Source organism: Chiloscyllium plagiosum, chromosome 12 (assembly GCF_004010195.1).
Source record: "Chiloscyllium plagiosum isolate BGI_BamShark_2017 chromosome 12, ASM401019v2, whole genome shotgun sequence".
Taxonomy (NCBI): Eukaryota; Metazoa; Chordata; class Chondrichthyes; order Orectolobiformes; family Hemiscylliidae; genus Chiloscyllium; species Chiloscyllium plagiosum.
Window position 1 is genome coordinate 23,832,487 of NC_057721.1, and position 17,688 is coordinate 23,850,174.

At 40.0% G+C, this 17,688-nt stretch overlaps 1 protein-coding gene across 5 annotated transcripts in view; it reads left to right on the forward strand.

Moving 5' to 3' along the window:
- dmd (dystrophin) overlaps positions 1-17,688 on the forward strand; it is a 2,012,228-nt gene that overhangs the window by 807,633 nt on the left and 1,186,907 nt on the right. For all 5 annotated transcript variants that reach the window (XM_043700735.1, XM_043700733.1, XM_043700734.1 and 2 more), the window contains 2 exons: positions 6,203-6,353; positions 14,356-14,475. In XM_043700735.1, coding sequence (XP_043556670.1) covers positions 6,203-6,353; positions 14,356-14,475 — 271 coding nt within the window. The remainder of the gene's footprint in view (positions 1-6,202; positions 6,354-14,355; positions 14,476-17,688) is intronic.

The window sequence follows — 17,688 nt, forward strand, 5'->3', positions numbered from 1 at the left end:
GATACAGTACTCCAGAAGAGGCCTCACGAACATCCTGTACAACTTCAGTCTAATGTTCCAATTACTATACTCAAAGGGCTGAGCAAAGAAGGCAAGCGTGCTAATTGCCTTCATAACCACTATGTCTATCTGTGATGCAAACTTCAAAGAATCATTTACCTGAACCCCTCAATCTCTCTTTTCTACAATACTGCCTAAGGCCCTACTTTTAATTGTATAAGCTTTGTCCTTCTCTGATTTACCGAAGTGCAATACCTCACATTTATCCAAATTAAATGCCTTCTGAAAATCCAATGAATCTGCATCTACCAGTTCCCCTTTATTAACTTAGCTTGTTATATGCTTACAGAATTCTAGCAAATTTATCAAACATGATTTCCTTTTCGCAAAGCCATGTTTGACTGTTTAATTGTGGTAAGGTCTTCTAAATTCCTATTTCTTCCTTAATAATAGATTCTTGTGTTTTCCCAGTGACAAAAGTTAGGCTATTTGGTCTATATTTTCCTTCTTGCTGTCTTCCTCCTCCTTAGACAGGGGCATCACATTAACAGTTTTCCAATCTGCTGGAACCTTCCAGTGAATCCAGTGAAGTCTGGAATATTTTGACCAATGCCTCCATTATTTTTGCAGCCAATGTCTTAAAAACTCTTGGACGCAGAGCATTCGTGCTGAGGGAATCTCCTTCAGGAGGCTTCTCTTCCTACTTCCACACAATGATCTCCAGGGCTCTCCAAGATTTCTTTATTGGTCCCCTTCCATTTCTCATCTGCATGTTTCCCTTTAGGGATGTTAGATGAAGACTTGATATCAGGTTCCATGCCTCCACCTCAATAAACACAGCCACTAGATATAAATTGTCACACCGCTTATCAAACATGCTCTCCTTGGTAATGACCCACAAGCCTGTAATTAATTACTGAAAAGACAAAGCCATTGTCTTTGACTCTCTGCGAATATTTGTTCACTCACCACCAATTCTGTTTTCTAACTACTGGCTGGGGCTGTACCAGGTTATCCACAATTTTCATGCTATTTTTAACTCTGAGTGAACCTTCAAATCCGTATCCTCTCCTCCACAAGACCACCGACTTTCGCCTTCACAATATCGCTGCCATTCACTCCTGACGTAGTTTGCCTGTTGAAACTTTGAAATCTTTGTTTTTATTCCCTTCAAATTCAATCCCACCTTCTGGTTGGTGCCCCATCTTTTGTCTTGCACAAATTGGAGCACACCCAAAACACTCCACTCCATATCCTTAACTGCTCCAAGTCCAGGTTTCCAGTAGCTCTTGTACATTGGCTCCTGCTCCCCTAACCAATTAATTTTAAACAAAACGAATCTGAGAAAGGAATATTGAATCAGACAATGAGGCGTCTGATAATCAGGATCCATTCATCCTCCTACCACCAAAGATGTAATTGAGAAAGCCAGTGCACATTTTGTTGACAGGTGTAGACTCACTGAAGAATCCGGGGTGCTCATTGACAATTAATTTTACAAGGAGCTATAAAATGAACATTAGACCTCTGATTAGAATATGTTAGGCTTCTGCTTTAAAGTGGTCCCCACAAAGCAGTTGTATCAATAGGTTGCTGCAGGTCATTATACTGCCAAATTTGTATGTCATATACCCTATTTTTGAGAAAAATACTTCTCGATTTATTGCTAAATCCTAGGACAACAAGTGATTGTGATATTATTAAAATAAAGGCATTGTTCTGTTTTTTGAATGTCACTCATTTTGATCAAGGGTCTCTGTGTGTATAATTAGGATAATGTTGGTGCAGAGTCAGATACTGTTCAACGTAGAAACACAGAAAGTAAGACTAAGTGTGGGTCTTTTGAGCCTGCTCCACCATCCAATATGATCCTGGCTGATCACCCAACTCAGAACCCTGTTCCTGCTTTCTCCACATACCCTTTGATCCCTTTAGTCATAAGGACTATATCTCGCTCTGTTTTTTGAAAGCTTTCAATAGTTTGGCCTCAACCACTTTCCAAGGCAGAGAATTCCACTGGCCCTCCAATCTCTGAGTGAAGAAATTTCTCCTCATCTCAGTCTAAATGGCCTGCCACATATCCTTAGTCTGTGACCCCTGGTTCTGAAGTCCCTGGTTTCTAGAGTCCTTTTACTCTTCTCAGGTATATGCTCAAATCTAGCTTCAGGATAAGGTACTGAGTTGCACAATTGAAAGGTGTTCGTTTTCCACAGTATCTATCTATCTTGAACATTTAGACATTGCTCATTTTGTAAAAACATTCAGGCAATTTTGATGTTTAGTATCATGTATATTAAGGATTTACTCCCTCCACCACTGACACTCAGCTGCAGCAGTGTAAACTATAGGCAAGATGCACTGCAAAAATTCATCAAAGATCCTGAGAACCTTCCACACCCTGACCGCTTCCATCTGGAAGGACAAGGACAGCAATTATTTGGGAACACCACCATCTGTAAGTTCTTCTCTGAGCCACTTACCATCCTGACTTGGAAAAATATCACTGATCCTTTACTGTCACTGGATCAAAGTCTTGGAATTGCCTCTTTGATAGCACTGGGTGTCTACCTACAGCATATGGACTGCAGCAGTTCAAGACCATAATTTTGCCTAGAGCAACTTGGGGAGGGCAATAAATGCTGGCCCAGCCAGCGATGCCCACATCCCATGATTAAATTTTTAAAAAGAGCAAACCTAGCCATCACACAATAAACCATGTGGCTTTCAGTTCTTTCCTGTAGTCCTAAAATGAATGTATATAACTCTCCTCTGTCAGCACCGTTCCACTGTCATTGCTTTTTCTTGCCTCCATGATGTTTCCATGAGGTTAGCAGATTAAAACCTGGTTTACAAGATTTCTGGATTACAAGCTCACTTTAAAATAATGTATCTGCAACAACATGCATTCGCAAAACATGTTGACACAGTGAATGCACATGGGCATTATCACAGTATGCATATCCGTTTCTGACTGAAAATCATTACCTGATGACACCGACAAAATAGTTTTCCAGTTTGCTCCGACATCTGAAAAACTTGATTACAGGTGGAAAGTGGAGTTAGGGGGTCACCTGACAGCCCTAAAGTGACTGAGCAGCATGTCAGCCTAGGTAGGAAAGTATCGGGACCAACCCCACTAACACCTGATTGGCCCTCACCTGATGCCTGTGAAATTTCCAATGTGAACCTTAATGGTACATTAAGAAGGGAATCTTCTGAGATGTCCTTTCTAGTTCCAAAACCAAATTCTAAATGAGTCAATTTTGTCCAGTGTAATTTAATTTCTTGGTCTGATTGGATACTGATTCTGTCTCTCACTGGAAACCATCTAAGGCTGAACTAGCTTCTTCACAGTTCTAGTTATATTTGATCTTTAATTGAGTTTCCTGTATCTATACTGTCACCAAGATGAGCTATTTTGAAAATTATATCTCCTAACTCTGATGTCTCCTCAGCTTATTAGCTGCCGAAACCCTTATCCATGCCTTGGTCACCTCTTACCTTTGACTACTCCAGTGCATCGCCACTTGACCACCCAAGTTCTACTGGATGAAGTTGAAGGCATTGAGAATTCTGCTACCAATGCTCCAACTTATAGCAAGCTTTATTCACCCATCACTCATGGGTTTGTAGGTCTCGATTGGTTTCCAATTTTATAATGCTTAACTTGAAAATGCTAATTCCTGTTTTTTTTCAAATTCCCTCACCCTCGATCTTTGAGCTCTGCGCAATTTCAATTTTATTCACTTTGCCATTGACATGCCTTCAGCTGCCAAGGCCTTAAAATCTGGAATCTCCTTCTTAAATCTGACTTTCTCTCCATTTTTGTTTCCTCGTTATAAATGCTACTGAAAGACCGAACTCTAGGTCATATGGTGCCTTATCTCCTTATTTGGTTCAATGTCAACCCACTGTTCAACAAATATCCTGTAAAAGTGTTTTTAAATGTCTTATTATGTTAAAAGTGCAATGTGAATAAAAGTTTTTAACAATATTTTGCAGATTTACCTACTTAGAATTTTAGGTCACTGGTACCTTTCTTATTATTTACTAGTCAATTGTTCTTAATAAAATGAGCAGAGCATTTTGTGAGTGATTGACTCTGGGAATATTAAGGTCAATTGTTCATTCAACTGCTTCATTGGAAATATGATATCGTGACATAATTTGAAATATCAAGGTCATAAGTGACAATGTCTTCCCACTCATTCTTTATCACTAATTTGGAGTAAGACAATGTAATTAGAGGAAGACCTTAGAAACATGGTATAATTTTCGATTTGTCAAATGCTGCTGTGACCTCTTTGGAGATAATATCAGGATGTACTGTATCGTAGCTGCCAAGTAATCTTCATTAAAAATCTTAGATGATTGTCTCTTTGTCACTTGTTAAAGTGAGGGATTGACATGATTTCCCAAACATGTTTCTTTTTTTAATTTGGATCAAAAAGAAGTAAAAAGTGTTATTAGTTCTTATTTCTCTTTGTGTATCACCTATCAAGAGAGAAAATTTGAAAAGGCAACAACTTTCCCCTTCATTTCCTATTTTGTCTTTTAAGTTCATGTTTTCTGTTTTTTTCATGGGATTAATGTGTTGCTGGCAAGACTATTATTTGTTGCTCATCCCTAATCCCCTTTGAGAAGGTGACCTTGTTGGACTGCTTCAGGTGCACCACGGTAGTATCATTAAGGAGGGAGCTCCAGGAATTTAATGCAGTGACATTGAAAGAATGAGGCTATGTTACTAAGTCAGGATGGTGTGAGACTTGGGAAGGGAACTTATAGACAGTAGTGTTTCACACATCTGCAGTGGAACTGTCTCGTTAACACCAGCCTGAAGTTTTGCTCCTGAGTTGGGAGATTAGAGCTAAAACATTTCCCCATTCTCCAATCTCAGTACAGAGGGAAAAAATGTGCACTATAAAGTAATCTTTTTTCAACTGTGGCAAGATTCTATGAAAGCTGGGTTGGGTGACCCCAGAATGAGAGGGGAGGATGCCAGGTGCCTCTGTGTACTCCTACTGTATTGATTTTGTGAAAGAATAAAGAGCTCAAACCCTTCCTTACACTCCACACACTTCTCATCTCCCATCCATACCAACATATTCAACTTCATTTATTCATGTTCTGTATCCAACAGCTCCCCTGCCATGCTCACCCCCCACCACTCACTCACTCATCCATTGCCCTACATAAGTTTGCATGAGGCGATGTTGCAAGATCTGCCCCTTAGTGTTATGCCAACCTGCATTCCCTTACCCATTCCTAATGGCCCTTTTAAAGCTCGCTAGCTACTTAGTGCCTACTCATTACTCCGCCAGGTACAACCCTTTCCTGTTGCACCTATTGTTCCAGTTAACCCTGTATCCATCACACACAAATCTTAGGCCGAATTCAGGAACAAATAAAACAAAGTTGAAGTGTCAGTTGCATATTTCAATATATTTAAAAAGCACATTTTTTCTTAAAACTGGTTTGTACATTTACATTCCTTCAATTATTCAATGTCTTATGATAGCCAATGTTTCATTTAAGTGCTTAACCCCTTAACATCAAGCATTGAAATTCATAGTCCCATTTCAAATAGTTCACAAACATTCTCAGCTGTCCAACAAACAGTAAAATGATAGGCTACCTAATATGTTCATGGATGATTGAAAAACTGCGTTTGCAATGCTAAACCACCAATGGAAACACAGATTTATATCAACAGATAGAGTGCAATGGCAAGCAATGATTGTTTAATGGTTTTCAAAATTTAACATGGACGATGTTAGATGCCTTGACGCCTTGACAGCTCGACAGCTCCCTTTGATTGTCACTTTTGATTGTTTCTCTTATGTTTTCGGCAGTTCCAAGGTGCTTCATATTTTCAATGAGTTTACACACTACCGCACATTCCGGATTACATTTAACAATGTCTGCCAAAGGGCAGTTGATCTCCACTAAGTATACGCTGAGACTATATAAAAATGTATAACATATATTTCCAAATGAGTTAATCCCTAGCTTACTAGAATCACATGTGGATGGAGGCACATGTGGAATGACCCATTGCCATTCCCATCCCTGAAAAAAATGGTACATGGGACTTGTGCCTTTTAGGCATGCCTGTCATTTCTCCAATGATGGAGTGACACCATGCTATTGTGAAAATCTAGGCCTGTGAATCAGTTGCATAAATTCATTTCCTTGTTTGCAGGTTACACGAAGTACTCATGGATCTTCAGCAACAGCAACTGAAGCAGTTAGCTGATTGGTTAACAAATACCGAGGACAGAATTCACCAAATGGAGGCACAACCCCTTGGTCCAGATCTGGAAGCTTTAAAACTACAAGTGGAAGAACACAAAGTGCGTACTGACTTCTGTATCTGAGTCCAAAAAGTAAATATGTTTTCAGATTGTGTTCATGAGGCTTAGCTCTCTTTAAATGAAGAAAAGTGAACCAGTAAACAACTCTACAATTAATTCATTTTACAGATTCCACAAATTTTAAATTCTGATACAATGATGTCTTAGTACGATGATCTGATAGAGATGGTGAAAATTTTGTTCTTATTTGTTTACCAAATAAGAACAGTATCAGTCAAGAAAATATAGTTGTATCTTGATTTCAGAACAGTAGAGGCATTTTTTTTTTGCACCATTTTGTTTTATGAACAGAAATAGGAATATGACCAAAGTTTAAATGACTTTATGAACATCATAAAAAATATGCTTGGGTGTGATAACCAGGCTTTAGCTGCTCACTCCTTTCCTTGATTATCTTCTGTATTCAAGGTACTTGTTATCTCTACAATCGGAAGTTCGGAATTGCCCATCCTATTCCCACCAATCTTCTTTTCCAGTACTTCCTTGAGGACCTAGTCTCCCCAAACTCCTCCTGATCCCAAACACGCCCAGTATTGCACTTCACCATCTGCAATTATTGCTTGACATAGACGATATCCATGCATAATCAAACAAGGCCTTTCAGCAAGTGTTGTTCAGCGATGGTGCTTGGCAGCCTGGGTTTTGACATCAATTTAGTTTCTGTATAGTTACATGTTAGTTCTTCACAAAGCCTTCTTACCTTGTTCTACTTCCACACACCCTGGTTTGCTCAAAAGACTTTGGTGATGGTGGTGTTATTCGAATCACTGAATCAAACCTTTAGTTCTCTGCATGTTTCTCTGATAGCTTTTCATTCCTCTTTTTTTTCTTCCAATATCTTCAACTCCTTTTTAGAATTTTCGTTCTCATTCTGCCACCAAAGCCTAACCTCTAAGTTTCTCACTCAGGATTACTTTGTTCCTTTCCTGCCTTAGCATTTGAACTGTGACTCCAAACTCTTGATGATTTTATTATTGACTCACCTTGCCCTCTCTTCTGCTATCACTGCCTCGCTGTTCTTCTTAATCTTTTCCTTCAACGTCAGCTCTATTACTTGTACGGATGGCTTGTTTGATGTGTAATGAGGCAGATTTGATGAGGGAGGTTAAGGTGACTTAACCCGTAGGGATAGCGACCATATTCTATTAGAATTCACCCTACAATTTGAAAGCGAGAAGCTGGAATCTGATGTAACAGTATTACAGTTAAGTAAAGGTAACTGCAAGGAAGATGGTGGAGCAGTAATGGCAGGAGTTTCTGGAGGGAATTCGGGAGGCACAGAAGAAATTCATCCCAAGGAAGACGAATAGGGAGAGAGTGAGGCAACCATGGCTGATAAGGGAAGTCAGGGACAGCATAAGAGCAAAAGAAAAAAACATACAATGTGGTGAAAATGATTGGGAAACCTTTAAAAACCAGTTGAGGACAAGCAAAAAAAACAGCATTAACTGGAGAGAGGACGAAACAAAAGAGTAAGCTAGCTAGTAATGAAAAGGTGATTGCAGGAGTTTTTTTAAATCAAAGTATATAAAAGATAATAGGGAGGCAAAAGTGGACATTGGCCCATTGGAAAATGAGGCTACAGAGTAGTAATAAGGAGCTGTGAATATATACTTTAGAACAGTCTTCACAGTGAAAGACACCAGCAGCACACCAAAACATTGGGAGTCAGGGGAAGATGTCAATGTGGTGACTGTCACCAAGGACAAGGCGCTGGGAAGCTGAAAGGTCTGAAAATGGATACACATCCTGGACTGGAAGGACTACACCCAGACTTCTGAAAGAGGTAGTTAAAGAGATTGTAGAGGCATAAGAGATGATTTTTCAGGAATCATTGGAGTCAGGAAGGGTCCCAGAGGGCTGGAACATAACACCCTGTTTAAGAAAGGATGGAGGTAAAGTTGGGAAATTATAGGCTAGTTAACCTGACCTCTGTCGTTAATAAGATTTTAAGAGTCTATTATTAATGACGAGATTGTGGAGTACTTGGAAGTGCATGGTAAAATCGGGCTGAGTCAGCATGGAGTTTTGCAGAAGTCAGTATTGGGACCACAACTATTCGGCTTGTACGTTAATGATGTGGATGAAGGGACTGAGGTATCATTGCTAGGTTTGCAGATGACATAAAGATAGACAGAGGGACACGTAATGTTAGGTAAAAACAATGACTGCAGATGCTGGAAACCAGAGTTTAGAGTAGAGTGGTGCTGGAAAAGCACAGCAGTTCAGGCAGCATCCAAGGAGCAGTAAAATCAACATTTTGGGCAAAAGCCCTTCATCAGGACACGTAATGTTGAAGACGTAGGGAGGCTGTAGAAGGACCTGGAGAGTCTAGGAGAGTGGGCAAAACTGTGACAGATGAAATTCATTGTGGGGAAGTGTGGGATTGTGTACTTTGTTTGGATAAATAGAAGCATAACTACTTTCTCAATAGGGAAATGCTTCAGAAATCTGAAACACAAAAGGACTTGGGTTTTGTAGTCCGAGATTCTCTTAAAGTGCAGATTCAGTTGACAGTTAGGAATACAAATGCATTTCAATAAAGCTAGAATACAAGAGCAGGGATGCACTGCTGAGGCTATATAAGGCTTTGGTCAGACTACATTTGGAATATTGTGAGCAGTTTTGGGCCTAGTATCTAAGGAAGGATGCGCTAGCATTGGCATGGGCCCAGAACAGGTTTACAAGAATGGTGCCGGTACTAAAGGACTTGTCATATGAAGAGTAGTTGAGGACTCTTGAGTCTGTGCTCAATGGAGTTTAGAAGGATGAGGGGGGAATCTGATTGAAACTTCTGAGAGGCCTAGGTAGAGTGGATGTGAAGAAGATGTTTCCAGTAGTAGCAGAAACTAGGATCTGAGGCTGCCATCTCAGGGTGAGGAGGAGTTTCCTCAGCCAGCGGTTGGTGAATCTGTGGAACTCATTGCCACAGAAGGCTAAAGACACCAAGTCATTGTATGTATTTAAGACAGATGTCGGTTCTTGCTTAGTAAGGGCGTCAAACGTTATGGGGATAAGGCAGGAGAATGGTATGGCGGACTGCATTGTCTGAATGGTCTTATGGTTGTCCTGTTGACTTTGCCAGATGAGTTGGTCATCTGACTATGGGCTCAATCACAGATTGGGAAATTTCTGACTGTTTACCTGTATTTCTCACAACGCGTTCGTAGCCCAACTGCTTCCAACCCCATTTCTCTGCAACCCACTTTTTTTTTATTTTTGGGTGGGTAGAGGGGAGAGTGTGCATGAGGAATAAACTTATAGTTCAGGTGTAATTGCATTTCCATGCTGCTAAATGCCAGCTTTATGGTTTCCAGTTGCCCAATGTCTGTGCAGCTGCAAGTCTTCTCAAATTCTCACTCTTGTCCTTTGTTATCTTTTAATGTCTGTGTTTTTTTTAAAATTCTGTTTATTCCCCTTTGTATGAACACCCACAGCTTTGCATTCTCAAGTCTAATGTGTGTAGATGTCAGAAACTGTGGTGCTTCAGTCACCTGTCAACAAATCTAGATGGACCATATAAAAAGCGATGAGTGATTATTTTCCTTGGGCAAATCATTAATTTTGCTAAAAGCAAAGAACACCTCGGCCCTTCATTCCTAATTATCTTCATAAGGCTCTATCTACCGCGCTCACATCCTGTGTCCGTATGAGGAGCTCTAACTTTTATTTACTGCTAAACTTGACACCATCCATTTTAATGCTTCCCGCACCTGTAGAAATGTAAGGTCCTCATCCATCTGAGTGAGCATTAAATGGATTTATTAAGCATAAATTTACAAGTGTTGAGAAGAGAGGACATGCTACTGCAGCCTTGCAGACTTGGGCTCCAGTTCATTAATTCACATCACCATGACATTGTTCCTTTTTGCGCTTAGCCATTCCTTGAAAAAAAGGACAAATTAATTCTTTACTTCACATAACCTTTCCCCTGCCAATCAAGCTATCATTCCTGCCCCAGCATAATGCTGAACTTTTGTATTTTTTTTAATACATGCTGTCGTGCCAAATCTGAACATATCATATCTGTGAAATGTACCTCTGCTGGTCATTAATTTCCTTTTCTCAGCTCAAGTTAGCCAACATTGTAAATTGTTCCTCCCCATCAAGTGTGCCCCCATTATTATTCCTCACTTCTAAAATCCACCTTCAACTTCTCTATTCTTGTGGACTGATTGCAATCAGGTTTCTACCTCCTGTTTTTGTGCTGAAATGATTCTAATCTGAAATATAAGTGAATTTGTCTGTGACGATGACCATGCTGCATTAAATCTCGGTTAATCCACTTGCTTCCATTTCTTAGACTCCTCCTCCTAATATTCTTTTGATAGTTCAATATCAGATCAGCTCTGTGAAACAGATTGGAATGTTTTTCTTTGCTATAAGCTTTTACAATTTGCTTTTTGTCAGTGGCTTTTTTAAATCTTTAGAGCTGTTGACACCAATAAAATATGAAAATTCACATTATTAAATACTTCTAACTTGCTATAAACCTGTATCTGGCTACTGCCTGTTTGAATCAGCAAGAAATTCAACTAATAAAACCTTAAATAGATATCGGCATTCTGTTGGATGTCAGAAGATAATAAAACACAATTATTTTTGTTTTTTTTGGAAAACATAGTTTAGTACCAAATGAAAATGATAGGCAACACTGTAAAATTTGTTTGGGAGCAGTTAATGCCCTTTGATAAGTCAATATCTCAGTTCTTCCTTTATGAACAATGGAATATTTTAGTGCCTGACAAGTGTTTTTTTTAAATTTACTCATGGGACTTGGGTAGCAATTGCTGGCCAGCACTTGTTGTTGTATAGAAGGTGGTGGTGAGCTGCCTTCTTGAACCACTGCAGCCCATGCACTGTAGGTAAAGCCACAATATTGTTAGTGAGGGAATTCCGTGATTTTGACCCAGTGACTATGAAGGAATGGCAATACATTTCCAAGTCAGGGTGGTGAGTTATTTGGAGGACAACTTGCAGATGATAGTGTTCCAATGTATCTGCTGCCATTGTCCTTCTACATTGGAAGTGGTCGTAGGTTTGGAAGATGGTCTGTGAGGATCTTTGGTGAATCTCTGTAGTGCACCTTGGAGATAGTACACATTGCTGCACCTGTGCAAGATGATGTAGTTATAGAATGTTTCATCGACTCTGCGGCAAGACTTAAAATCATATCTGTAACAGATCTTAAAACTGATGAAAGTTGGCTGTGATCAAAACATTTTGATCTTAAAAACGAATGTTGTCAGAAAATCTAGTCACATTGTCTGTGCCTTCTGTTGAACAGCAGGCATCTAGTTTGTGCATCATTTTAAATAAGTGTTTTCTTTTCATCTGAATGTGCTGCATAGACAAAACGATACATGCATCTTTCCTATCCCTATTACAAATTCTGAATAAAACCTTTAATTTAGTCTAGAGGTTTCTAATAAGAAACCTATATACAGCATTGGGTCGAGATTATGGGCACATCTAAGCTTCTGTGTTGAAGCAATAGCAATGCCTCTGACCCATGATTTCCATGGTAATAAAATCTGAAAGTGGTAGAAATATTGAGCAGGTCATGCAATATATGTGTGGAGCAAGAAACTCAGTTAATGTTTTGGTCAATGACTTTTCAACAGAATCAGGAAAAGTTTGAAATGTAATAGCTTTTAAATAGGCGAAATGGCAGAAGGTAGAGAAAAATGAAAAAGAAGGCCTATGATGGGAGTAAGAAGAGCTTTTGAGTGACAAGAGAGATAGAAAGAAAGGGAGAGTTAATGGGACAATCAAAGAAATAAAATTTGGATGGATAAAAACTGTGAAAGGCAGAATAATAAAATCTGCCATCCAGAAATAAAAATGAAAAGAATAAGATTGAGGCAAACCCATGACAAGATAAGGAAACAAAATGGGATTGGTGGTGAAGGTGGGGGGAAGAGGAGCTGGAGGAAGGGATCATTGTCTGAAACTGTTGAACTCCATATTGAGGCCAGAAGTAACTAATTAAAAGAGAAAATGCTGTTCCTTGAGATTGGGTGTTTAATGTGACACTGCACCAGTTCAAAGGTCGTAGATACCAGCAAATATTCATTGTAAGCCCACTGTCTCCCACTGGTACCTCAATTACAATTCCTACACTGTATATGCCTGTAAAGTTGCAGGCACCTGGAAATTCTGGGGTCATGATTGTCCACTGAATGGAGGTGTCCTACAAAATGGTTACTCAATCTGAGTTTGGTTCCACTGCATGCAGGAGATCACATGATCGATAGAGAATACAGTGTAATTGAATTACACTGAATTAAATTGAAAGAACTGCACATAAACATTGTTTCACCTAGGAGGTGTTTTTGTGATTTTGGATGGTGAGAAGAGAATGGGTGTGGCCTATGTCGCTATTGACATGTCAAGACGGTGGGCCATGGAGAGTCGTACCTGATTGTCTGCCCCGTTTTGTAGTTACATGTGCGATCAGATGTCCCTGGAGATGGAGCATGGAGTGCTCACTGGCACAATAGTGGCCTTTAGAGTCCAGTGGGCAGCACAGGGCAGGGGTGCATCATCATCCTGGACAACCTTATTTTAAATTAGTACATTTTCATTAGCTGTTAATTGGTAGTGCCCGATGAGGGGCTGTTTAACCTCATTTTTGTTTCCTTTAATTTGAAGAATTGAGGAAGCTTTACTTGATCTAATTCCATGCTGTATCTGTCCTGAGCGTGTTTGATGAGGACAGTGTAGAGGGGGATTTCCTTTCAGTTTACAAGCATAGCGAGAGCTTTAGTTTCCATTTAAAAGGCAGAGAGCAAAGGTAACTTCTTTTTTAGGATGTGGAAGGTAGAGGAGAGTGTCCAAGAAAAAGTGTATGAAATGTGTCTAACCTGGTCAGGGGCCTTGTTAACCATTGTCAACAGTGAGGGGGAATCCTCCATTGAGGAAAAAGGAAAATGTATCAAAATCCCTCTTATGGAATTTGCACTGTCAAAAAGAATGGAATTCAAATGAGATACAGCCTGTGAAAACTGTAGTTGATGTAGCAGTGAATATCAGTACACCTATACTGTATACTTTCGGATTTCTCAGCCCCTTAAGCGAAACCAGAAATTCAAGAAGGGAGAGCGGGAGTTGGACCACAAGAGGTTGAAAGTAAGGTAGAAATTGGAAGCAACTTCAGTGAAAGAATCTGAAAGAGTGCCAGCATGGACATCAATGTTTGAGGAAAGGAACTGAGGGTGGGACATCAGATAGGACTGTAACAATAATGTTCCACAGACCTTACAAAAAATATAGATGCAGCTAGGATCTGTGATGTTAACAATGACATTTTTTTTGAGGACGTGAGTGTGATGAGTCAATAAAAATGTTTGTTGATATGAGACGGGTCCATCCAGGCAGAGGAGAGTGATGGTCGATGAAAGCTAGATGAACTTTCATTCAAGGAAGAAGCCAGAAGCCTTCAGGCCACTCTGGCGCAGGTTGGAAGTCTAGAATGATAGGACATTGAGGAGATACATAGGGCCAAGAACAATTTGGTGGAGGACGTTAAAAGAGTCACAAATGTCAATGGAACGACAGAAAAAGTGGGGCAGGAGAAATAAAGCCAAGATAGGAATAAATCCATGTTGTGGAGCAGAAACAGTCTTATAATATTGGACAGTTCTGATTGTGGTTTTTGGGCAGGAGGTAGAAGCAAGCTGTCTGAATCTGGGGACCAACAGGTTGTTTGACGTTTAATTCACAATCCAGTTGGAGATAGAGGAAATGTTTGTGCAAAAGATGAAAGTTTTTTTTTGTTAAAATACCAAATGAAATGAAACAAAGGACAAAGATAGCTTTGTGATAGAGCGAATTGGTGTTAAGGGATACCAGTGTAAATGTGGAACTTGTGCTTACTCAACATACACAGTGAACAAACGTATCATTTATATTATAAATAAGAATCAATAAATGTGACTTCTGAAAATATCTTTACTGACAATTGCTTGTTTCCGTATAGGTACTTCAGGAGGACTTGGAGCAAGAACAAGTACGTGTCAACTCTTTGACACATATGGTGGTGGTCGTTGATGAGAGCAATGGTGATAATGCCACTGCTGCTCTGGAGGAAGAGCTCCAGGTAAGAAATAAATATCCAGTGACTAAATAATTGCACTTCAGGAACCCAAATACAACATTATTAAATGGTATTTTTTCTTGTCCATGCATCTTTACCCACAAAGAAAACGTACTAAAACATGTTTTATAATGAAGATTTTTGTAAATTTGGTCTAATTTGCTTGTGAATGCTGTGAAGAATAAACCAGTAATTGGGAAACAAAATGGGGTGTACTTTACAGAATCATTGAGGCATAGCAACATTTCTCTAATCCCTTCCAAAGAAGAAGAGACGCTAATCAGAAGTTAAAACTACGGCGAGAAAATAAATACTGGATGATTGTTGAAGCTTGGGTATTATATATTAAAGCAGACCAGTTAATGGAAAGAATGATCTTGTTGATGATGCTAGAAACAAGGAGAGTAGCTTAGATCAGAGTCAGATGAACTAACAGTGCTGAGTGAGGCTGTAGTAATGCTAACAGGAGATTTTGTAAATACAAGTTGTTCTGCTATAACGTGCGTTTCATTAACACAAATTCTCTACGACACGATTGACAACTATTGATCCTTTGTGAATATTTTTACCATTCAAAGTGAACATGTTGATTTTCTCATAAGCAGTCATCTACAGGTCTGTCCAACTGTGCTGTTGTCAGTTGAAAGAACGTGGTGTTCGGTTTACCTATGAGTCGGATGGTAGCCGTGCAGAATTTGGAATTGAAACTTATGGTATATTCATACTGGTAGAACAAAGCTTGCAGCAATGATGTGTTGTGCATTAGGGTATTGTGAATTAAACTTGATTCAGATAAGCAAATACAGTGGTTTGCAGCCTGTTTCTTCATCAAGACATGCTTGACACTTAAGAAAAGGTAAAAATAGTTGCAGCTACCAAGGATTCATTACTCAAATCCAATAGGAGTCCCTATTTCTGACCCTGGTTAGGTTAAAAGTTACACAATTTTAGATTTCTTCTGTAGTGAAGGGTCCTGGACAGGAGCCTCCTGCAATGAATGTGTCCAGAAATTCATGAATGGAACATTGAGGAAAATTGTCGTACTGTCAGTGTGCTGTGAATAACTATCCAGTGCAGCAGGACACTTATAGTTCCTGACAGGTGGGTACAATGCCACCTGGGTGAGTGGAAACATGCCAGGTGAAGAAGGTGGGTTAGGGGCAGAGTTGCTGATGTGAGGTAAGTGAGTGAGTATTTTGAATAGCACTGGAGATTGGGCGATATTGAGCTCCATTGTATCGGGCTTGACATTTGGAGGGGTATCAAGTCAGAGGGCATCTCAGGTCAGCCGGGGTGGAGGGTCCAGGTAGTCCAGTTGGCGGAGGTGGGGAGGGAGGGATGCTTGGGGGTTGTGAGTCACTTTAGGTTGGGTGAGGCTGTTATATCCAGCAGGTGTGAGGGGAAGTTGTGGAGCAGTGTAAGTATTGAATTGGGCTGGTGTCCAACCGTGCAAGAGAGGTGTTGGCTCCAACAGGTGCGATAATGTTGCCAGGTCCAAGGACTTATGCCAGATGGGGAGTTAGAACGAAGGAATGATTCAGGGCTTATTGAGCCAGCAGGGGGAGAGACAGATTGAAGTCTGGACAAGAATGAGGTCTATCAGTTCCTGGGTGGGGTGGGGCTGGAGCAGGGGCGAATCTGGCGAGTGGACAGGGGTGAATCTGGCGAGTGGACAGGGATCTTGTACCAGGTGTGGGGGATGGTGTTGGGTTGTGGGGAAGGATCAGGAGAGGTGCAAGGTCAGATTGATGGTTTGTGAGGAGGGTGAAGTTGAGTCGGGAATGTGGTGGTGGTGGTGATCGCTAGGGGTCTGGAGGCTGTCAGGTATTGGGGGGATTGTGTATTTGGAGCTGGTTGTCAGTAGTGAGTCAGTTCAGCTGGAGCCATGAGGGGCAGTGATTGATCCAAGCGGGCTGTAACCACAACAATGATGCCAGTAGCACTGGGGCCACACACATGTCTACTGATAGTGTGGGTACTGACTTCAAGATGCTCGCACCTGACATCAGGACCACTGTCTTCCTGTACCAGTGTGATGGTGGGCAATACACAGATATTCTAGCATTCCATTGTATGGTCATGTACATCGGGCACCTTGTTGTCTGTTTTTGATCATCTCTTCTGACACTTTGGGGTAGCTTTTCGGGGCGGCCTTGGGTACCTTTGAAAACTTGTACACATGCTGATTTTTTTTGAAAAATCCGTTTATAATCACATTGATTCCCATCCAAACTTAAGCTGACGTTTACTGTCAAATCATTTTTTTTCTGCCTTGGATTTCACGAACTAAGGAACTAATTATCTTGTGACTCTTTAATATTACTATCAAATAAATTATAACTTTAAGATGATTTTGCTATTTCATAACTAATACCACCATCTTGCTTTTTGTAATACATGCAATGAAACATTTAGAATTTTTAAAAACATGACACACAGAATGTTATTATGTAATTGCCTACTTTATGAGAGCCATAATTTCATTTGTTAATAAACGTTTGTTTCTGGGTAGCGTGAGGACTGGGTCACTGTGTAAAAAAAGAAACATCTCATATGCTGTAACTTTCTGGGTCACTACATAGAATTACATATAATGTGCACACGTCTTTTTCCACCCTATCTCAACTAATCTTGTAGCATGCCATCCATAGAGCAGTGCATTTATGAGGATATACTCGTGGATTTAATTTGGCATTGAATTACTGATATTTATCGTTTTTAATATCCTGAAAATTGCTGCAAATATATCTTGTGTGTTGGAGTTCAGGGAATTGGCAGTGGTTCATCTATTTGGATATGGCTGATTTGGGAAGAAACTAGCTCATTAAACAAGCGAACTTCTTGACAGTGGATTTCATGACAAGCTTTATGCACGTTCCCTTTCAATATCAATATGATCAGTTGGGAGAAAATTACAGATACATTTTATAAGCTGATGAGTTACTTATTGGAGGCCTTGCCTATCTGCAGGATAACAAAGTCAACAGTTAGTCATATTCCCTGCAAAGTGAAAGCTCAATACATGTGCTTCAGGTCAGCAGATTTTTGTTGATTCTGACTGGGAAATGCAGAGATTCAGTAAGATCTTCCTCGTAGGCTGAGATAAAACAGAACATTGAGCCTTTGACCTCCATGAAGAATCTTCCATTGACCTTCAAAGATGTTTACAGATGAAGTCAATTAATTTTGAGTGATTTATTTTGGTTTAAGAAAGCT